Raw genomic sequence first — 22839 nt, 5'->3', positions numbered from 1 at the left:
TTCTGCATAGCTTTCTAAAACGTCGAGTCGATTTCGGCAGAAGTGTTGTTAAACTTTCTTGGGAGTTAAGAATTTCGGTTTCGTGCTTGAAAGCATAAAGAAAAGAGGGCCAAGTACGGCCAAGTTGCTACACGCCATTGCGAAAGTTTCGTAAACAATATTTACCTGCGATTAAGCAGAACTCCACTGTGACGACTATGCGAACGCTATGCAGAGACAGGTTCTGGTCATCCTGGAGAGAGGTGCACCCCAAGTATCCTTTCAGAAGATCATGCCACTCCGAAAACACGAAGCAACAACGGTGCCGTCGGAAGTCGTTACTCCTGTCGCGATTCTCTTTCCGACTTGAGCATGCCACCGTAACTCACTCGTTCGTTCACTATTCACTGTGCGACATTCGAAATTTCACTTGCCGGCACGCAACAACGAAAACAACCGAAACGAAAAAACAAACAATCAGTAAATAAAGTTCGCAGAACTTCCGAGGAGAAAAAGATTCACTTGGAAACGTAGGATTTGGGCTCCTCCTTCGATCTCTCTCGAACACCGTCGAGTCGTTGGGAACAGACAACAGCAGACAAAATGTTCGTTTCTACGCGTCAAATATATCTTGACTCGATAAAAATACAACGCGTTCAAAAACTGAATTGAACGAAACGGAGCAGTAAACAGAGAGAAATATATTCATTGACGCAGGTCTCCGTTCAGCGTGTCCGTACCTCTATCGAAAGAAGGTGCTAGAATTGCGAACTACGGAAAGCTACATTTTCGACAGAAGTATCACGAAATATTTATCAAACGACAATTAGAGTTCGTGGAAATTTCTCAGTTCGTGTCGCAGCAAGGTATTCATCTCGAAACCAGAGAGTTTTCTCGAACCTCGCTCAAACGACAAAACGCGAAGACAAACATCGATAATCGATCGTAGTTGGATTCGAATTGGAGAAAAAATCGTGACGCAACGGCGGTCGAAACGGCGGCCCCCTGACTTCTACGCTTTGGTTATATTCCCTTTAAAGCGGGCGCCGGCCGGCTTAAAGTTGTGCAATCTAACAAACCCAGCGACTCTCCGTTCGATTGGGGTGGCTCGAGAATTTTTCAAGCACGCGCAACCATTCCGCTTGATACGCGATCAACGTATCAATCGCTTTTCCCAAACGTTCAACGCACTTGCATTTCATTAAACGGGAAGTTCTGTTGACACGTTCGCGGTTCGTTCTCGATCCACACTCACTGGGGAAAATTTTCACTGGGCAATATTTCCGTATACGTGAAACGACGTATAATCCGTCGGTAAGTATCACGTATATGTCAAGATTTAGTCGACGGATAAGTGATCTTTTTCGTTTCCGGTAAAAAGAGATCCACCCGTAACGCGAAACATCGTAACATACTCACCATCGAGCGGTTGAATAGTAACTGCGGGCTAGTGGCGTTCGATGCCTTCTCCCCCACTATCGTTCTTTACAGCTAGCTGGCGAAACGCCTAGAAAGGTGGTGGACGTTCCGGCGGCCACACCCACTGCCACGCCCTCTGCTCTGTTCACACCCCCCTTTAGCCGCGCCTCCTTTTTTCGGGACTTCGCAAGGATTCCCTTGGAGTACATCCAGGCAACTTGAAATATTTTCCCGCGCTTTTTTTGAAATACCCAACTATGACGTAGAAAAGTCATGTTTAACATGTTTAATGTTTAAGAAGACAGCCAGAAATGGAATAGATTTTGAGAAAATGAAATAAAACGTGTGAAACTTTTAAACGAATAAATGTAATCTTATGTTGTGATAGAAATGTAATTCACGAAACGAAGGATGAATGTTTTATCGATGTTCCATGTATAATCTTTTATCGATGTTGAATGTAAATATAGCAAACAAATATAGATAAATTCTTTCTGCGATAAACTTTCTGGTCTTACTTTGACATTCTTTCATCCCTCGGATTAGAGGATATGAATTTAATACTGTGTTTCTAACATTTACGAACTTGGATCAAATATAAGAGGGTATAAAATATTATCGTACTTCATAATATTAAAGATGAAAAGGTGGTAGAAAATTTTATACTCTTTTTTTTATTGGAAAATTGCAATATCCTTTCAATACATCAGGAAAGAAATATCGTAAAAGTAATAAAATAAAGAATATACCCACGTAAAATACTAAGACTGTATCAACCAGATATAAATTTGCTTCACGACGTAACATATAACTGGAATAATTTATTTACACGAAATTTAAACAATATTTTTATTTCATTTCTAATATTCTCGAATTATTACAAACGTACCCAATTCTTCTAATCAATACGATATTATAATTAATATATAGACATTATTGCTAGATAAAATAATAGAATATATAATAAAATAATAAAACTTGAGACTCCCTGTATTTAGACATAAATACTTACTAGATAACGTTGGTTTTCAAAAGATATTTTTTGTCATAATGTAAAAGTAATCAGTTAATCAAATTATTAAGCATTATAGATGTATAATAATTGTTGTAGCTACGTAAAAAAATGAATCATTAGAAATAAAATATCTAATGCTTCATTATTTATTATTTTTCTCAGTTTTTTACAAAATAAATAGGTACTGCTTTTTATAAATAACATAGGGTAAAGTCGATGTCTTTTTGTTTATAACTAAGTGTTTCGTCTACACGTTAGACGTTAGAAACTGTTGTGGAACGTCTCGAGGAATCACATGTTAATAAACATGCAAAAGGCACTGGTTATATGTTGTAAAATAATAAAGAGTTATTGAATAGTTATCATGTTGTTTCTTGATATAAGATCGTTGGAGGTTCCTATGAGACAGATCTTATAGATACCCAATTATGTTCATTTTTTTAGACAGACTTCGCCAAAAGATCGAAAAAATAAGATAAAAATCAGATGGTATTGACAATTAAAACAATTTAAAAGAGTAATATTTTTCAATGTCCCTAAAGAAATTCTAAAACATTATATAAAAACATTATATAAAAAAAAATCGATTTTTCTCCTGAATAATTGCTATCAAAGCCTCTTAGATAGAAAACCTGCGTTAAGCTAAAAGAAATCGAAACCAAACTACCAAAAATTTCCATTAAGAAACATAGGCATTCTGGAAGTGCTGCTATAACTCCGTCATTCTATAAAGACAAACTAAATATTAAAATCAAGGTAATGAAGAACAACAATTAAAAAACCCATTAAAAGGAAACACGAAATAGTGAAAATGATGAAGATACTCGTATTTAAACGATTCTCGTGGACCGTTCTAGTATCTGTTGTAGCATAAATGAATTAATTTAGCAAATTTTTGATTGTAATAACTTCTAAGCTATTAGATTTATGGTATAAATATGTTAATATTTTTTCGTAACGATTTAAAAACTGCATCGATTGGTACAATCAAAACTATAAATTTTTATATAAAAAAAAGAAGGTGCAACTAGATTTCCCAGATGCACCAATGCATTAAAAAAAAAAACGAAATTATTTCCAGATTAGATACCATTTCATTTTTACTTATAATATTTTTTTCTATCTTTAATCGTTTGCTTGTCCTAATTGCAATTCACTTTGCGAAATGTTACCGATGAGTTCACAAAAATTACGGGCTCAACATTTTATGTGCAAAAAAGAAATTAAAAAAATAAGTTTCAGAAAAAAAAAGTGAATTCTTATATACGAAACCCGTTTTTTTTACTTACGAGTTTGCATAATTTTTGTGTTTAATTTAGTATACTGATTTTTTTTTCTACTTTACTTCTAGGTAGATAATAGAAGAAGAGATATAGTTTTGAAATGTCTAGAAAAGTTTAAGAAAAGTGCTTTTAGTCAAGAATTGTTTTTAAAAAATGAGTTCCATGTTAGGCGACTTATGGTACCTCAATATCTAAGTAGATGATTGAAGGACGATGAAAAAATTGTTTAATGAATTAGATATAAGTTATACTTAAGTATAAATCGATCAACAGTATGTAAGTAAATATCTACTTTCTTTTCACATAAATAAATAAAGTGTATAAAAATTATTATAGATATAGTTATTTAGACTTGTCTTTTAAATTTAGTTTTGAAATATAGCGCACTGGGAATTTCCTATTTTTTTTAGATATTTTCATCAAATATTTAAGCATAATATATAAATATTATATCTTAGTTTAATATTTATATCTAAGTTTAATATTTATCTAATATTTATCTTGTTTATTCTCATTCAGAATAACAATATTTAAAAATATAATGCTACTCTTAATATATATTTTGGCATAATAAAAATCAAGTTTCAGGTATATTTACCTACATTTAAAACCTAATTTCTTAGTATAGCTCTTTTGCAAAGCAAATATGTTATCTAAATGCATTGGGAGTAACAAAAACGCTAGTGAAAATATTTCATGATACCCTCAATTAATTCTAAATGCGTTAACACAAATTCCATAATAATAAATATATAATAATGAAATGTATTCATAATTATACATCTTATATACAATGTACTTTCAAAACCTATCTACCTACATTATATATCTAATCTAAGTACCTTCATATACTTATCTCTTTTTTTCATAACATTTTACCGTTTCCTCTTGCAACATCCTTTTCTCTTTCCAAGAATGAATCCGCAAATACAACAAAGATCAATCGTTACAATTGCTACAACCGTACCTTATACTTCTTTATTACTAATTCAAACGAAGTAACCAAATGCGTGACGATTCCTAAATAGTCCCACCAACACTTGATGCCTAAAAATTCATGCTGACGCCTAGAAAATGGAAAAAAGTTAGGAACGATGAAAAATTCTGCAGAAAAGATTGAACTTGAGGTGAATTAGTCAGTTAAGGAAATAAAATGATACAGAAGAATGGTCATCCGATTACCTGGAAGTGCGTGCGCGTCATCGTCAGTATGGCGCTTCCCAACGCGTCCCCGTGGCGCCACGACTGCCTTGAACTTCCGTCCTGCCCCACGAGCAACCCGAACCCCTCCTGCATCAGTACACCAGAGAAGCGAATGGTGCCGTTTTGTGTGGTTTTTGCTGACAGTGATGCGGTACCACCCGGTACAAGTTAGTTCTGGATGCCGCTCCGCCTACCGACACCATCGCAGTTACACGTACCTAGGTTGCGCATGCGCGGCATATAGAGCTATATGACGCGTGTTCGAATTACCCTCCGCCATCTTTCCACCAGCCGGAATCAGTGATACAACCCAACGTGACTCTCCTTGCGCTATCCTTGTCTCTCCTCCGCTAGCCTGTACACACTGGCTAGTCTGCGCAGCTTTCTAGCTTTCTCTCTCTGTCTCTGCGATATTCTATCTTCATCTCTATCTATCCATCGCTCCTTGATTTCGACTTTCTCTCTCTCTCTCTCTCGCTCGCTCGCTCTCTACTTCTCTATCTCGTTCTTTCTCACTCTCATTTGATTCTCCTGGAGCAGTTATTGCCGCGTTTACTGCTGTCGCAGTGCACCGTGGGAAATACGCTATCGAAAGTGCTACCAAAATGGCGACCCGCTAACTATGCTACGCTTATCCAGATTTACAATGAACTTTAATTTTAAAATGACGCTCGCTACTTTAGTCAGATCGTAACTTATTGTTAGCTATGCTCGACTTGACGATGCTTTACATATCTAGATAATTTTATTTGACCAATGAAGGCGCATGTTGACCAAACTAACCAAAAGAATAATGCTATCTTTGTATACGTTCGAAAATTGTTTATTTGCAATATATTAGTTGTTAACGTGTCTTTTATGTCGTAAAATAATTTACAATGAACCTGTACCCAAAGTTTTGTAAATATTGATATTAGCATACAATAAATAGATATATATTGATGAAGAAAGCTCAAGAAAAAAAATGTATATGTAATTCGTAATTTGGAAATGTGTAAAGATATATTTTATTACATATATTTAGATATCTCTATAGATAAAAGTAAATACCTAAATATATACATATTATAGACAATATTTCTTACGACATAACCTTACGATCAAAGTATTTATTAATTTATAATTTTTCTTTGTTCTTAATTCATGTGCATTGATAATTATGGAAATGAAATAAACAATTAAATAGCTTTTATGAATGTATTTTACAATTTGAATTTCCTACAAGAGCAATTTTGGATTCGATTCAGTTTTCCCGTAAAGATATTCATTTAATCAATACATATTAGTTTTCATTATATTTTGTTCTATTTGATTCTGTTATTAATTATTATTACTTGTCCAACTTTTTATGTAATTATGTAAATATCTACGTATATTTTTCTTATCTATCTTATTCGAGATATTACATAAAAATATAATTATTGCAAAAATGTAAAAAAAAAACATTAACATATTTAGATATATAAGAATTAGAAAATTTTATAAAACTATATATAGAGATATAAAAATATTTTTTATGCTGTGTGTGTGTACAACCTGGAATCGAACTAGAGGACTTCCCGCTTTCTATATTTGCCCAGCTAAGCTTGTCCAAACTGTTTTCTTAGTATATGAATATTTATTATATAATATATATTGCAATATAAGTTTTTATGTACTAATAATAAAAAATATTTATATTAATAATGAAAAATATTAACAATAATAAAATATTAATAATAAAAAATATCTTTTTAAAATATTAATGATAAAAAATATATCTTCTTAAAATTGTAATTTATTTATACTTTATTTATAGATGTAATTTATTCGAGAACTTCATAATTACATCATTCAATCAGTGCCTGATTAAATGAACTGTTACTAGTTCAATCCATTTATTTGAACTTGGATTCTTATTACACGAACAAAAAATCACTAGCAGAAGGAAGAATTAGTAACTTATTATGTGAACTCCATACGTATGCATGAGATATTTGACCATAACAAGTTCATATAAACAGAGTTCTACTGTAATCTGTTATAAAAAAGCGATTAATTGATTGTAACAGGTGCAAACGCCTGTATAATATATCCATATTCTTAAAATAAAAATAGCTTAAATAATTACATATATAAACCGTTATCACAGGTACGTTAACCCAAAATTTTTGTCTAATTTTTATCCAAAAATGGTAATACAAATACATAGTAAAAAAAGCGATGAATTTGATACATAAGTAAGAGTTATTAGTAAAGCTATTGAATAAATAATTTTATAAATTACAAATTATTTTATTCTAACCATAACTTATCTCTAATATTATTGTCTATGTATGTGTCTAATGCCTTATATGTAATATTGTAATATATAGTCTATATGTAATATAATATTACATAATAATATATTAAAAATCTAATTACAGCAAAAAAAACAATATGCAACGTGCAATGCTACAATTGAATGATGTACCTACTCAAATAATTACAGAAGGTCGTTGGGTAGAAGAAGGCCTTGCAGAATATGGTAAAAAGGATGTAGTGGTTGTTATTACAGGTAACCCTGGTATACCAGAATTTTACGAAGGATTTATAAAAACTGTAAAATCAAGAGTTCCTACAGAAGTGCCTGTTTGGGTGATTGGAAATGCAGGCCATGTACAACCACCAAGCAATTTGTCAGTTACCATGCCAGATGATTCAACTTGGAATGAACATTATAGTTTAATGGCACAATTACAGCACAAAGTTTGTTTTATTTATTAAATTTTAGTGCTATAAGAAGAAAATTTTAAATAATCATCATACTATAATTGCAGAAAGATTTCATTAAAAAATATGTACCAGAAAATGCAAAGCTGCATCTTGTTGGACATTCAATTGGAAGTTGGATGATATTAAATATGCTAAAAGATGATGACATTGCTAAAAAAATAACCAAATGTTACCTGATATTTCCAACTATAGAACATATGGCCAGAACTACTAATGGATGGTGGTTCAATAAAGTAAGTTCTTTTATTTCAGAAGTTATTTTAGATGAAAACATAGGATGTCAATTGAACAAAAATAATTTCTTTCAGATATCAAAAATTGCATTTTTTCTAACTTTTATGTGTTCGCTCTTTTTTATTCTTCCACATTCCTGTCAAATTTTTTGTTTAAATATAATTTTACCACTAATACCAATTCCTTTAAAATACAATAATGCAATGTTACAATTGTTAAATCCTGGTACTGTAAGAAGAGTAATTAAAATGGCAGAAGAAGAAATGGAAATAGTAAAAGAAAGAGATGATGATATAATTTCAAAATATGCAGATAAATTATGGTTTTATTATGGCAATTGTGATGATTGGGTACCAATTACATATTACAAAAATTTGATGTTTAAGCACCCTGAACTCGATACAGTACTCTGTAACCATGGCTATCGTCATAGTTTTGTTTTACAATATGATAATCAAATGGGAAAACTTGTTGGGGACAAAATTAATGACAACATAGTATGATCTCAAATAAGAAAAATAATAATTAAGCTTTTTATACTTTTTTAAAAAATATTTACTTGGTAATTAGTAACTTATTTTAAAATTTTTATTAATATCTTAACATTTTAATAATTAACACTAACACTTAAAACTTATATATATATTTATATATAAAAATACAAATAAGGATACGTATTTACTATATTATGTAGACAATTAAATTTATTTTTATCATTTTATTATGCAATTTATTATATTTTAAACAATTTAGACAGAGATTATTTTTAATACTGTATTTATATTTTATATTATGTAACAAGAAGTATTTAATTCATAAATATAGAAAATGCACCAAAATATGTATTTTTTAATTTTTTATTAAATATATATATATATAAATAGAATCCTATAAAAAGATTATTTTTTTTGTAAATAAGATGCCACAAAATTTTATATTTCTGCACAACTTTAAAATTATAAAATTAATATGTTCTATATTACTTTACTACTACAGCTATTACTTTATATATATGTTGAAAAATAAATATATTAGTAGACATATAAAGACTATTATAAATGATTATAATATAATAAATAAAATTAATACAGGTTACAAATTAAATTATAACATTGATTCATACGTAATTTAATATAAATAATGCCAATATAATTTAGTATTCAAACAAAATGCATTATCTTAACAAATTAAAATTAACCACCAAAAGTATGATCAAGCATTCGGCTTTCTTCGGCAATAATCGACTGACGCAAGCGATGATGCTGACATCTTTTGAGTCATACTCACAAACATGTAATACTATATTTAACAGTCTGCAACTTGCAGCTTTCTGTTACTCATCGGGGAGGAGTACTTGAGTCACTGTATTTGTTTATTAATTGCACGATTAATACATATTTCAATTTCAGTGTAATATTTTTGTATCTCATTTTAATAAAACCGTAACTGTGTAATTTGAAAACGAAATTGTTTAAAATGTCGCGGGTTACTACTTTGCTGATGCTTATTTGCATCAACGCGGGATTGTGCTACGGTAAGTATATAATATATATAAGATTTCAATGTGATAAATCTGTTTTATGGTAATAGAATCCGAATATAAAAACGAATAATTGATTCGTTATGATGATTAACGTTATAATAATTAAGAATCAAAAGTGTTGCATTTAAATTCGGTGTTGAATCTATTTGAATAATCTAATCATTTACGTATCTCTCATTCTATTTTATGACCTATATATGTATACAGTAGATAATGAATTAGCAATTAATGCCTTCAGCTTAATATTGATTTCCCAGAAAACATTCAATATTTTATTTCTTAGAAATACTTGATTTCACAGAAAATATTGTTTCTCTAAAGAAAAATTTAGAAGAAATTAATTTTATATTGTATTAACCCTATCTTAGTATTAAATACTATAACAAATAACTACTTTTTTCTGCATTATATGTATAAAAATACAATTACAATTATACATTTTAAGTTTACTGTCCGAATAGTCATTTTTTTCTTTGTATGTTTTGTTAAGTATAAATATATCAGTTCTTTTCTTATAATGTTGAATTTCCTATAATATTGAATAAACAAAAAACATAATTACTTAATTTTTTTATTTTAAACCTTGTAGTTTTATGTAAAATCAACATATAACAAATAGCTAACCTCGTTGATAATTAATAATCATATTTTTCTGTTATTACTTAATGATATTAAAGGAATTAAAGATTTACAAATTTGCAGGTAATTTAACAGATTCATTGCTCATAAGAAAAATTGATTAGTCGGTAATCTATTGTATGTTTTATTATATTCTTATTTTTATTCTTACTATTTACGAATAGTAAGTTATTAACTAATCTACGTTTTACATTTTAATTAATATTACGTGCATGTATTTTTATATTACACTTTCAAAGCATAATATATAATTTGAAAATCAATTTGTAATTTTGTAACACATACACATTTGTAACATCGATCGCAGATTTCTATAATAGCAGATTTTTTACTTACAATTATTTCTTATTAATGCCTTTCTTTTTTTTGTTATTACGATTTGAAACTTTGGCTTATCTGAATTGACCGTTGAAATATAAGACCGGAAGCTGATGCTATCAACAACGTCTACTTTATCTACTTATATAATGAAGTCACTAAATTGGACTATATTCGTTGAAATGAATATTATGACGCCAGATTTCACATGAATCCAATTTTATCGTACAATAAGATTAACTCGATCTTTTATCATGTAACAAATTATAATTGATAAATTAATTAATAATATTTACGATAACCTTTCATCTCTATCGAAATTTATTCATTACTTATAATTTCTGCGATCGTGGCGAAGAAATACACAAAGTATACAAATATATGCTGAACACTTGTTGATGTAAATAATATCCATCTGTGTTAAATATGTAAATATGTAATTCGTGAATAAAACTAAATAGAACGTATATTGCAGCATAAGAGACATAATATCATAGAATAAGGAAATTCTTCTATTTTCTTTTCTTGATACAATCGACAATATTTTAATTGTTTATTTGTTCATTAATATTTTTAAATGGACTAAATTGTTTTAGGTATGAAATGCTCGTGGGGACATGAAAACTTCATATCTAATGTAATAAATTCATGCCCAGGATTACTTGATTCTGAAGACAGATCTTACTGTTGCTATGATATTTCTAATGAAAAAATGTATTGCTGCGATGCCATGGAATTTGCATTGAAATCATCATGGTAAAAAAAATTAACATCCCGTGTGACTTGTAAATTAATTCATAATACTTGTATGGTAATATTTATATTGGAAAAATATGCACATGCTTGCTGATAAAATGAGACTCTTATAACACATTTATTGGTGTATAATTTTTTAAATTATACATAACATTACTTAATTGAAACTACCTTATTAGACTTCAACAGCAAAATTCCTCAAATGTATATAGTTCTTTTTAAGACATTCAATAACTATACAAATTAAAATTTCATGATTGTATAATTTTTTCTTGAACAATACGAGTTATTTTAAAATATTATGTTTTTCTATGACAGATTTTAATTAATTTTAAATTTGAAGAATCTTGACAGTAAAATTATATTTATAACACATATTTATAATATACAAATTCTTCTTCGCAGGATCGTGCTGATAGTGATTATCACATTTACCATTGTACTCTCACTGATAGTATTCTGCGTATCGTGCTTATGCTGTAGCTGCTGTCCATGGTACCGTAGACGACATCGAGGAACAGTTTATGGAAGTAAGAATCTCTTTTTGTATGATATTTATTAATTTTATTTTTTTATATTTTGCTCCACAAACGCGTATGTAAATAATATATTTTTTTATCTTAGTCGTATATTATATATTTTTATACTTTTCTAATATTTTAATTCGAATTAAATACATATTTGTAGAGACAGTCAAAACGAATATTGTTCAAAACAAAATAATTTATTTATCTATATAAGTATGTACGAAAAATAATAGCTAATTTCGCCCTGTAATTATTTTTAGAACCCATGATCTGAATCCATTTCATCACATCTTCCAGCCTCCTGATACTACACACAATATTTCCCATAAGTGTATATCAAACACATATTTTTTAAATGTTTTTACCTTGCTTTCAATTTGTATATTCTTAACGCATGAGACTTTGTGTTTGTAAGCTTGATTACAAACTTCTTGAAGTATATGTATGTAGGCGCGCGATGAAGATGATCTGTAACTCATTTCAAGAATGCAACAATTACAATACGATATATGATATGATACGATTGTTAAAGAAACAGTTTTTAAAATATTTTAATGAAAAATTACAATTTTCAATCTCTATCAAAATATTATCGACAATTTTAATCAAATTAGAAAATTATTTACTACTTAAAAATGTAACACGCTAAGTATTATTATGTTGTTAAGTACAACAACTATATATAAATATTGAATGACAATTATATTACTAACAAGCTTTCACGCGTTTGCCTTGAAACTGCGTACCAAAAAAAAAAAAAAAATCGCACCTTGAATGCTTGGAGGAAAAAAAAATATTTCTAAGCAAGCAAAGGTTGATTAAACATTCCATGACTTTTTTTTTTTTTTATCTAAAAACTGTGATTTTTTTTGCTTTTTTAAATAACTATGTTATATGATAATATAAAGCGATTATAAAACTATATAAATAAATGATGTTCGTATACTGAAAACACATAATGACGTTTATGTGTATTGAAATATATATAAACATCATTTTGTGTTTTCATTACATGAACACAATTTACTTACGTATACACATATTTTTTGTATGTGTATTGAAGTACATGACACACTTGTTAAATGCCGCATTAAAATCGTTATTCGAGTATAAAGTTTATCCATATTTGTGAAAATAGCAGGATACTATTTTTGTCAAGTTGCACAGCGAAACAGAACAGTTGACTTCCATCTTCGGTATACATATATTTTTATACATGTTTTTATACCGACATATGCAAAGTACCGTAATAATACTTGTGATCAACTTTTTTTTTTATTTATGTACACCTCATTGACTAATGACATAATATAAAAAGCTATTGAACTTGCAGAAAAATGTAAATTTAAGATATAGATAAGTGCTTTTTATTGTAACATTATATAATAAATGTCTTTGTGATCTTTTGATATGAACGAATATTTTCTTCCCACTATCACATTATGAATCATAAAATACATTTCAAAGCAACGATGTTATTAAGGTATGTATTCTAAAATATAGGTCACGTAACTTATCCAACGATTATCGTTAATATAAAAATAAAACATAAATTTATGCAAGAAAAGAATAGTACTATTAATAGTATCTTTTTTTTTTTGAAGTTTTTCTGAAATCCGATTATTGGTTTGAAATACATTTCTAAAAAATTAAGAAGATAAAGTAACATGTAATTTTACTTTTATGCAATGAATATGATAATCGCAAAATTTCCATTCGTATTAATATATATTGTAAAAAAATGATTTTTTGTTAATCATAAATGTTTTTCTGTTCTAAAAGAAAAATATTATATTAATTAATATATTAATTTAATATAATAAAAATTTCTCAAAATACATTTTTTTAAACAATTTATTCAAACATTTCGTAAATTCATCAAATATACCACATACCATGAAATTCATCAAATACAAATAAAATTCAGGCACACGTAACAGATTTTCAAACAGGAATCTCTTGAAAATTTTACGTGATATACATTCAAGTATTCGTCCACTGTCTCTATAAATAAAGTAATTTCTCGGGTTGAACCCACCTTATGAAAATATTTGTTCTAGAAGTACAGGTACCTAGTGTGGTACATGTAATTCAATCACCCGCGAGTGTTCCGCAACCGACTCCACACTATACAAATCCTACGTATCCTACGAGTTCAGCAGGTGATTATTACGTATATATAAAACATAAGAAATATATATATATGTATATTTTTTGAAGAAAGACTTTAATTTACAATTTACAAAGATTAAAGATAATTTTTAATGAACATTGTATTTTTACATATTTATGAACACAAATATATAAGTTTAGCTATATATTTATTAAGACTCAAATAATCAAAATGTCAATTTCAATTTTTTCAGGAATATCACAACCGCCATCATATTCTGAAGTTGTTTACGAAAAACAAGCACCCTATAATCCAAATTATACATCTTCAACTCAACAGTAACGTTGAATAATGTTATTGTTTAAAGAAATTACGTTACAAATCATATATGTATGTATATATAGTCTCGAAACGGTGCCTGTATTGTGATCTTTCGTTTACTAGAAATATGAATACTCGTCTTCCCTCGGAAAAACGCTAAAGTCGCGACGAAGTAATCTTTTTCAATGATAAGGAGCTATGTATTTAAATTCCTAAGACATTTTAGTCAAATGCAGAAAATATTAACATAAATATCTGCTTAAGATATACATTATTTTAGACGATTTTACAAGAATGTGTTCAAATAAGGAATTTTATAAGTTATGAACATTTCATTTATATTTACATATTCATTACTGAAATGAAATTGTTGCCATATCAATTCTACAAAGTTAATATCTTTTTTATAATATTTGAAACACTACTGATAGACATTAAATATACTTAAAATAGTCAATTTATAAAGAAATTAATATACTGAATTAATATGAACAATGTATTAAAGCTCAAATGAATTTAAAATATTATAGATATACGATCTTTAAACGAATATAAAACACAAAATGCATTTGGATTCACATTTTTATAAAAGTTCCTGATATCTTTTTACATGTTATTTATAGATAAATTATATTGTTTATCTTTATATATTGCCATTGAAGCACAATTGAGATTTTCTTTTTAATATTACTTACCATATTATTATAAATGTCTGAGTATTAAAAGATATACGTTGAAGTGTATTATTATATTTAATTAATGATAGATATTATGTATAATAAATATTACAAGAATAAAACTTTTAATTACGTATTTTAAGTCTGAAATCACTTTTTTTATTTGTGAACTTTAAATAACGTAACATTTTCATATAATACGAGTATATTCACTCCATATATTTTTAAAAATTATATATTATATAATTGTGGTGTAGTATATATTATGTTGCTGATATTTTACATTAATTGTTTATCATTTTTTAGTAAACAATGATTAATTATTATATTGGTAAATTAAAAGAAGACATGACTTATGGGAAAATATATATTTCTGAATATCTATGTTACAATATGTATATGCATATAAATAACTTACTTTTAATGTTTCACAGTTTTTCTTTCTACAAATGATTAAAGATAATTCTTTAATACAAGATAAAAGCGAATGTTCATTGCTAAATTCATAGAAATTGTTTTATGATTAAGTAGCATCTAATTGAAGAAGAGTTATATATTTTACTTAATATTGACTAAATACATTTGATTCTATATACAGAAAGAACAATACTTCTACTATATGTAGAAACTGTGAAACAACGAATTATTCAAATTTAGATGTATACCTTTTTTATTAGTTGACCATGTTTAGTAAACTTATATTTTGTTATAAATACTTATAAATAATTTTGATTATTGTTTTTGACTATGATGAATTACTCATTTCAATATTGAAAGCTAGAAATACGTAGAATTAATTATTTTCCAGAGTCATAAAAATTACATATTCCTATTTTGTTAATTTATACTTTTAATTAATTCCAAATAAAATATTACAAACTATAATTTCAAAAATTTTTTACAACATAGATGCATTTATTTCTTTCTTTTAAAATCCATGTTATGAGTATTAGTGTTCCCTTTAAGCACATTAGTAATTTTTACATATTACAACAAAATCGTACTTAAAACTTATAACTTTTTTTAATAAAAATATCGATTGTTAATTATATTATAAGTTAAAAAATTTGTATTATATGATTTTAACTCTAAATAATGACCATTTTATTTTCTACTATTTAGCATATTGCCTAATAGGAAATCAATATCTATAATAATATCAATCATGCAGTTATTGACATCAGATTCATATAGTTATTGTTAATTTCATTATGCAAAATTCAATTTTTTTAGTTATATGAAAGAAATTTGGATCATAGGACGGTTATATCGTTTCATCAGCTATCACTCAAACAGAATTATATTATTTCAGATTTTATAACTCGGGATAGATGGAAATTGTTTTTTCACAATACAGTCACAATTCAGTCAGTGTTATGTTGCAATATATAAAATATTAGTCCACTATTTTCATTTCTCTCATCTAAATCTACAATCTACTAACATCAATTACACTCATATAAATATTTATTATTTCTGTATACTGTCTACGAAGAAAGGAAGAAATAGTATCAGTCGTATTTTGCAATATCTCTGAATTCTATTGTTTCTTATTAAATGTTATTAGAATGATCCTAAAAATATTTCAACAGTACTTTTTTCTATATGTTAGTAACATATTTACAGACATAGAAATGCTTACAAAATGAGAAATATTAATTCTGTAACATCTTCTCTTACGTATTAAAATTTTTAAAGATATTGTATACATAATTATCGTACAATAATCAATCAATTACGACCAAAAGTTGTTAGAATCTTTTTCTTTATATAATGCCTGTATAATTTACTTACTTAAATTTTGGGGTTTAATGCCGTTATATTTACTTTACATTATTTTAGGAAAAATCTTTTAGTACCAAAAAATGACTTAACAAATTCTTACTTCAGATTATCATCTTTAACCACATTCCATAGAAAGCTGAAAAGTGTTGACGAAACTTTGTATCTACTTACCAATATACATAGAATATATAACACAGTACATCTGAGTCTTAAGTAGACACCATTGCTTTAGGAAACTACACATGTAGATTGCGAATTAGTATTTTCCATGTTATTAAGATTACTGTAACTACCTCGGAAATTTACATCTTCAACTTTTAACGATAATTCATGTGATCGTTCTTCATCTAACGGAGCAGTTGTTGAAGTATGACTTATGGAGGAATGGCGAGATCGTGACAAAGTTCCTCGTTGATTACTACTTGCAGATGGAGCAGGACTGGGAGAAGGACTCTCCGGTATCTGCTCTTGTTCTTGTTGCTGTTTTGTTACAATTAGTCTGTTTAGCAAAGAAATTTGGCCTTGAATACCTGACACGAAAGGTCTATATCCTAAACTGAAATGTAAATTTATTTTTTATTTATAATTACTAAATTATTCTTATTTCAAGCACGTAGTTTTTATGTAATACATACCATTCTGAATGAGACCATTTAGTTAACGTAAGAAGACCGTCTCTCAAATTAATTACAGACTCAAAAGTTTGCATAGGAGCATGTGCTGCTCTGATAGTTCTAGCCATAGCAGGTGCGTCGCGTAAAACAGTTGCTAATACTGCAGCCCAGCCTAAGCAACCACCTTCCAAAAATAATTGTAGGAGATATCTAAGCTGCACTTCTGCACGACTTATCGGCGCACAAAGTGACGCGTTATGAATTTCTGTCTGTTCTACAGGATCTGAGGAAACCCAACACACTGTTCCAACTCCAGTTCCAACGATTGATTCGGTATCATCTCTCCAAATAGTACTACTATCACTAAGAACGCTGTTAGCATCTGTCAAATGGAAAATTTCTTAATTTAAAACTACATAGTGATTAAAATTTATATATGTAATAAGATGATGCAAATACCATGTAACATGTTTGCTGTTAATTTTGTTTCAGCAGCAGGAAATTGTGTTTCTAAACTTGCAACGGGTGATATTAATGTAGTATAAGGTGGTCTTCCACTTGGTAAACTAGTATAACCACTATCAGGCAAATCAACAATAAAACTGGAATTCAACGGTTCATCCTCTGGACTTTCTAGACTGACTGATCTTATAGAACGTAGAGACGTAAGGCTAGATCTTCGAAATTTTTGTAAAGTTGGAAGAGACAGCACGGGATAAGCGAACGAAAAATCTTCGTGCACTGCTTTTAACGTTGCAACATAATCGTCTATTTTTGCTGCTCTATCACGCTCTCTAGCAAACCATGTAACTAAATGGAAATCTAATCGTGCAGCAAATCTGCCTAAATCTGCAAGCCGCTTTGCTGAAAGTAATCGACGAGCATGACGTTGTAATATCACGTCAATAAAAAATTCCTCGGCTGAACCTTCTCTAAAAAAAAAAAAAAAAAAAAAATAAATGAACATTTTGTTTTAGCATCAATGATATATTTTAAGTTTTTATCGATATTTATTGGTGAATATTTAGAGAAAACATACTTGCTATCAACTTTTTCAGTTTTAGAAACGCTTGTAGGTACAGACTTTTTTCGTCTCATAACGACGTTTCTAGTTTTCTCAAGCATTGAAGAAGGTGCTATATCTTTGGCTACTGAATCAGATTGTACTTTAGGCGTTACTGTAGTACTATAACTTCGACTTCGTGAAACTTGCATGGTTCCTAACACTAAAGATAAGTCATCTTCATGAGGTGAAAGCGGTGGAGTTTGAGGAGGTCCGCCTAATTTTGATGTTCCGCCCCAAGATGTTCTTGGTGATTCCACATCATTTGGATCTTATGGAAAAGAAAAAACATTATATAAAAATAATGAAAGCGGTATATACGTATAATAAATTTGTTACGTTACCAATCGCCCTAAGGAAGCGAACAAGATCTTTTGAAAGTTCCCATCTTCCTTGTTCCAAAGCAGCATCCAATAATAAAGTAGCATGTTGTCGGCTAACGGTTGAAGGTTCTAGGTTTTGTAAAATTATTAGATAACTAGCAGCGGTATCAAGTTGTTGACGTTGTAAACAATCTTGTAACAGCTTCTTAGGTGGCCCAGCAACAGAGAATAAATAAGGCCATAGTGCTATTTCAGTCTTTCTAGCGCATTGTACAACTGCTCTAGCCCATACTCCTGGAAATTCACGGATGAATTCCACCACAGAAGGCAGCTGAGCATCTGGGATTGGTTCTTTACTAGTTGCTTCTTCTTCTAGTACCTCGTGAAGTAAAAGCTCTAATGAATGTGGAAAGTATGGCAGTGCAGAGCACGAACGAGCAATTTCCCAAGCATGATATCCTAAATTGCGGTGAATAAGTTGTCGTAATATTTGATGAAGATAAACTTGACTCTACAATTAAAATGATAACAATAAAAATTTTTAACTGACTTCCTGAGTAAGTTGTGTAGTAAGAATGATATTGCACTTACTGTAAGTTCTAATAAACTGAATGGTAACGAAAATGGAGAATTGGTATCCGAAGTAAAGAGTACTGTATCGTTTTCTGCTCCCAATAAAATAGCATCCTCGAATAATATAGCCAAAGGATAAATACGTAAATGGAAAGGTAACATTATTCTCTTGCTCATGAAAGTATGCGTTTTTTCTTGATGATTTCTTGGGAATAATGGAAGCCAAACACGCATGCCATGAGCACCGCAAAATAACCACAGAGCTTCTGTTAAGTGAGGTTTATCTCTTCTTGATCTCCCCGGTACCCATACATTTTCTACATATGAAGCTAATACTGTTGGAGCACTACACGTAAACAGCTGTAGAGTGCAAATAAAAATTAGAAAAAAATTACTTATAATTAAATACAAAAATATAATTTACGTACAACATCTGGAGTATCAGTACAATGTTCTCGTTGAACCATAAGAAGACGCCCAGATACGTTCAACAGAAGACTTTCAGGATGTGGGTGACTTCCAGCAGTTTCTGCACGTATAGTGGTTAAAGTGGCACTTACAACACAAGCAGGATGAACACAAAGTCCACTGATATCTACAGTTTGCAATCTAGTTAATTCTATACTTCCTGCATCTAAAACAATAACGCTAACGTTTAATCTTTTAATGTTTTTAATGTTTTAGTGATCTATAAAATTATTTTTCTTGCTTACCATTATTGCTTTCTATTACCATATCATAAATGCTAATTTGTGCATTGGCACAAAATGTTAAGAGCCTGTCTTTTAATGTATTGAGCAGTAATACCTGTGACGGCATTCTAACAGTTCTAACATAATTATTATCCAAACGTGTATCACGTGGATATATTCTAACTTCGTCTTTATCATCTAATAGTGAATAACTACTGGCTATCAAAAAACCTCGATGCCATAATAGTCCTCCAGTTACAATAAAGTCCCTCTCTTGAGTTTCATTACCGAAAAGTTTCCATTTGCGTGAAGGTAAAGAATAATGTGCTAACCCTGTGCGTCCAGCTACAGCTATACTCATACCTTCGTTATCAATAGCAGTATACTACAAAATAATAATATACATATAGCATAAAATCATAGTATACAAATTTTGGTAAACTATATATGTATAAAGTATAAAATATATACTCTTATCGGCCAATTGGCACCACTGTATGCGGTAGGAATAGGAACAACTAGCCATTGCTTACAACCCGCAAGTGTCTGTGTTATGGAATCATTAGGAATTTCACTACCAATGTGAAAAGTTGAAGCACTTGTAGAAACTCCACCACCCAAATTTAAATACAATCTATCTTCACCTTGTAAATATAAATGTCCATGATGACCCTGTATAAAAAGTTATCATTATTATAATAAATGTTCTCAGTATAAGATAATAATTATAAAAATATTTGTTTTAAATATATACCATACAAGGATTAATAGTTAGAGGACTTTTTACAAAATCTAATTGTATCAAAGATTTTAAATTAGTTTCTTCATTTCCATTTTCTTCAATCAAAGAAGGAGTTGGAGATTCTCTTAACATCCAAAGCTGATAACCTTCCGCGGACCATTCCTATTGTATATATAAAAAAAATCGAATTAAATAAAAAATTTAAATATCAATAATTAATATTAATAATTAATTCACTGACCATTGTGTGGATATGTAAAGGATTATCGTGCGTCAAATCTACTCTCAAACCATAATCCCACTTTAAACTACAAAGTAAAAGAGCTCCAAATGTACTCCATATTGCTATGCCACCACCTTCCCATGCTAGTGCGATAGCACAACTATCAGGAGTCCACCTTAAACATCTCACACGACCTGGTCTTCCTGGATAATCTTTCGAGGATAAACTTAATGTATGCGACATTTCTAAACTTCCTGTGGTTTCATCAACATAGTACACTACACCTTCGGAACTAATAACAAAATATACATTTATAAATCATATAAATTCATGTTTTAATATAGATTTTAAAAAACATACTTTTGTCTTCCAATTGCAATAAGACGATATTTATGATTTACAGCTGCGCAAGTAGCATCATCAACATCCCTAGCCCAAATTCCTTGTACTTGCTAAAAAGTAATACTATTGTAAATTATTTGTTTACATATTTTGACAATAATTGACATACATTAGGATCAAATTTTAAAGATTGTGCTGTGAGAAATGCTGCTTTGCCAGTGTTGAGTACAATTGCAAATCCACCAACTAAAGGAGAATATTCAATATCGGTAACAAACACATTGTTCTCAGTAAGTGGTATAGCTACAGTAGATATCTGTTGATCTACGCTAAATGGTATTCTTCTTAGATCAAGAGAATAATCTCTATTTACTGTACCATCCCACTTATGACGTATTACATGACTGGTTTTTGTAGCTACCATAAGCTCATCACGTATACAAACTAAAGAACTAATTCCACCATCTATCCAAGCTGATTTTTCCTAAGTGAAAAAAGTTTTAATCGTAAATTATACAATCTATAAATGAAAAATATATTTATTTATTTACGTACAAATGTTAAAACTAAGGAAGGGATAATTTCTTTGATAAAAAGTTCAGCGCTATCCCTTTTCAAGCTGGAAACTGGAGAATCTCTCTGTTCATAGAGACTTCTACCTTCCGGGCTGGTATCTTGTAAGCGATAAAATAAAAGATAACTGTCCGATGTCTAAAAACAAATTGACAACATAAGACATATTCTATATATGTATTATAATATTTAACTTTTAAAACATTTTTCATACCGCAATAACTATCATACTGGAGTCTGGCCTCCATTGTATCAAAATATTATCACCGTGTTTTTTTAAAGAATCTGTAGTTCGTCTGATAAATACAATGGGCACGCATGGCTACAAAGAAAATTAATATTTTACAATAAATTGTACAGATACATACTACTTGGCAAGAAAGTACAAACATAATAAACATATATAGTAAATGACAAATGACAAATAGCAAGTGTAAACGTTTATACAATAATTATATTCAATTATATTTAAATTATATTTAAATATCACAATATAAATAAAATAAAACTGCCAAGTAGAAATATTCATTTACTATAGATACAATTCGTAATGAAATTTATTACAACATAATTACAAATGGAATTCATAGAGAGTTTTTTAGAATGTTTGTAGTAAAATTATAATACTAAATTTACAATACATGCCTTGCAATACCAGATGGTAAGAGTATCCGTCGTTAAGACAGCAAAAAGTATCTTATCCCTGTTGCAAACAACCGCGGTTATCTTTTCTGGTTCTGTCGTGTTCAGAACCCGCGGCCATCCGATAGGGAAAAACATGATTCCACCTTAGGATTGTTCACTTTTTACGTTCACATTCCTGTTATGTTTAAGCTGTCCTTTGGCTTCATTCTTTGCCTCAAGGAATTTGACAAGTAAACACGTCCTAACCTCACCATCTTACACGAAGGATAAATATGTACTAGGTTCCTCATACAACGAAACGGAGTGAAGTTTTTCGATATCCACGTAGCCTAAAGTCTGGCTTAAACTATGGAAACTCGTATAATGTTCATATTATGTATTTAACTCACGATCATTTACATTGTTATGTGCAATCTTTATTTTAGGTATAGACGTTAGAACGCACAACTGTTTCTCGAGTGATTTGTATACAAATATTAACGT

At 29.4% G+C, this 22839-nt stretch overlaps 3 protein-coding genes across 4 annotated transcripts; 2 read left to right on the top strand and 1 right to left on the bottom strand.

The window, feature by feature from the left end:
* The first annotated feature begins 6764 nt into the window (after window positions 1–6764).
* LOC122538574 (lipid droplet-associated hydrolase) lies at window positions 6765–8441 on the top strand. Its single transcript, XM_043672777.1, has 4 exons — window positions 6765–7030; window positions 7305–7626; window positions 7698–7886; window positions 7962–8441. The coding sequence occupies exons 2-4, from the start codon at window positions 7318–7320 to the stop codon at window positions 8388–8390; spliced, it is 927 nt and encodes a 308-aa protein (XP_043528712.1). The 5' UTR covers window positions 6765–7030; window positions 7305–7317; the 3' UTR covers window positions 8391–8441.
* A 720-nt stretch (window positions 8442–9161) lies between these two features.
* LOC122538575 (protein shisa-4-like) lies at window positions 9162–14676 on the top strand. Of its 2 annotated transcripts, none has more exons than XM_043672780.1 (5): window positions 9162–9421; window positions 10984–11143; window positions 11549–11673; window positions 13734–13832; window positions 14037–14676. In XM_043672780.1, exons 1-5 carry the CDS (start codon window positions 9364–9366, stop codon window positions 14123–14125), a joined length of 531 nt encoding a protein of 176 aa, XP_043528715.1. In that variant the 5' UTR covers window positions 9162–9363; the 3' UTR covers window positions 14126–14676. The 2 variants fall into 2 exon arrangements, with proteins under 2 accessions (XP_043528715.1, XP_043528713.1); XM_043672778.1 differs by having other exon boundaries at window positions 9167–9421; window positions 13731–13832.
* Window positions 14677–15143: 467 nt separating this feature from the next.
* Window positions 15144–22520, bottom strand: LOC122538572 (guanine nucleotide exchange factor subunit Rich). The gene is made up of 16 exons (XM_043672774.1): window positions 22357–22520; window positions 21926–22033; window positions 21694–21849; window positions 21308–21622; window positions 21157–21248; window positions 20815–21088; window positions 20586–20735; window positions 20303–20503; window positions 19853–20216; window positions 19568–19773; window positions 19158–19499; window positions 18588–19077; window positions 18220–18514; window positions 17640–18112; window positions 17202–17562; window positions 15144–17122 (listed from the first exon to the last, which is right to left on the bottom strand). Exons 1-16 carry the CDS (start codon window positions 22489–22491, stop codon window positions 16795–16797), a joined length of 4290 nt encoding a protein of 1429 aa, XP_043528709.1. The 5' UTR covers window positions 22492–22520; the 3' UTR covers window positions 15144–16794.
* Between the last annotated feature and the right edge of the window lie 319 nt (window positions 22521–22839).

This window comes from Frieseomelitta varia, unplaced genomic scaffold, assembly GCF_011392965.1.
Source record: "Frieseomelitta varia isolate USP_RPSP 00005682 unplaced genomic scaffold, Fvar_1.2 scaffold_168, whole genome shotgun sequence".
NCBI classification, from domain to species: domain Eukaryota; kingdom Metazoa; phylum Arthropoda; class Insecta; order Hymenoptera; family Apidae; genus Frieseomelitta; species Frieseomelitta varia.
This window is presented reverse-complemented; position numbering and strand designations above follow the sequence as displayed.

What these genes read in the sequence shown, in the direction of transcription:
- LOC122538574 (XM_043672777.1), top strand. Translation starts at nt 7,318, where the DNA reads ATGCAACGTGCAATGCTACAATTGAATGATGTACCTACTCAAATAATT. An exon ending in TGGCACAATTACAGCACAAA is followed by an intron (nt 7,627 to 7,697) that starts GTTTGTTTTATT and finishes CTATAATTGCAG; the next exon opens with AAAGATTTCATTAAAAAATA. An exon ending in ATGGATGGTGGTTCAATAAA is followed by an intron (nt 7,887 to 7,961) that starts GTAAGTTCTTTT and finishes AATTTCTTTCAG; the next exon opens with ATATCAAAAATTGCATTTTT.
- LOC122538575 (XM_043672778.1), top strand. Translation starts at nt 9,364, where the DNA reads ATGTCGCGGGTTACTACTTTGCTGATGCTTATTTGCATCAACGCGGGA. An exon ending in CAACGCGGGATTGTGCTACG is followed by an intron (nt 9,422 to 10,983) that starts GTAAGTATATAA and finishes AAATTGTTTTAG; the next exon opens with GTATGAAATGCTCGTGGGGA. An exon ending in GTATCCTACGAGTTCAGCAG is followed by an intron (nt 13,833 to 14,036) that starts GTGATTATTACG and finishes CAATTTTTTCAG; the next exon opens with GAATATCACAACCGCCATCA.
- LOC122538572 (XM_043672774.1), bottom strand. Translation starts at nt 22,491, where the DNA reads ATGTTTTTCCCTATCGGATGGCCGCGGGTTCTGAACACGACAGAACCA. An exon ending in GGTAATAGAAAGCAATAATG is followed by an intron (nt 19,774 to 19,852) that starts GTAAGCAAGAAA and finishes TTATTGTTTTAG; the next exon opens with ATGCAGGAAGTATAGAATTA. An exon ending in TCAGTTTATTAGAACTTACA is followed by an intron (nt 19,078 to 19,157) that starts GTAAGTGCAATA and finishes TTTTAATTGTAG; the next exon opens with AGTCAAGTTTATCTTCATCA.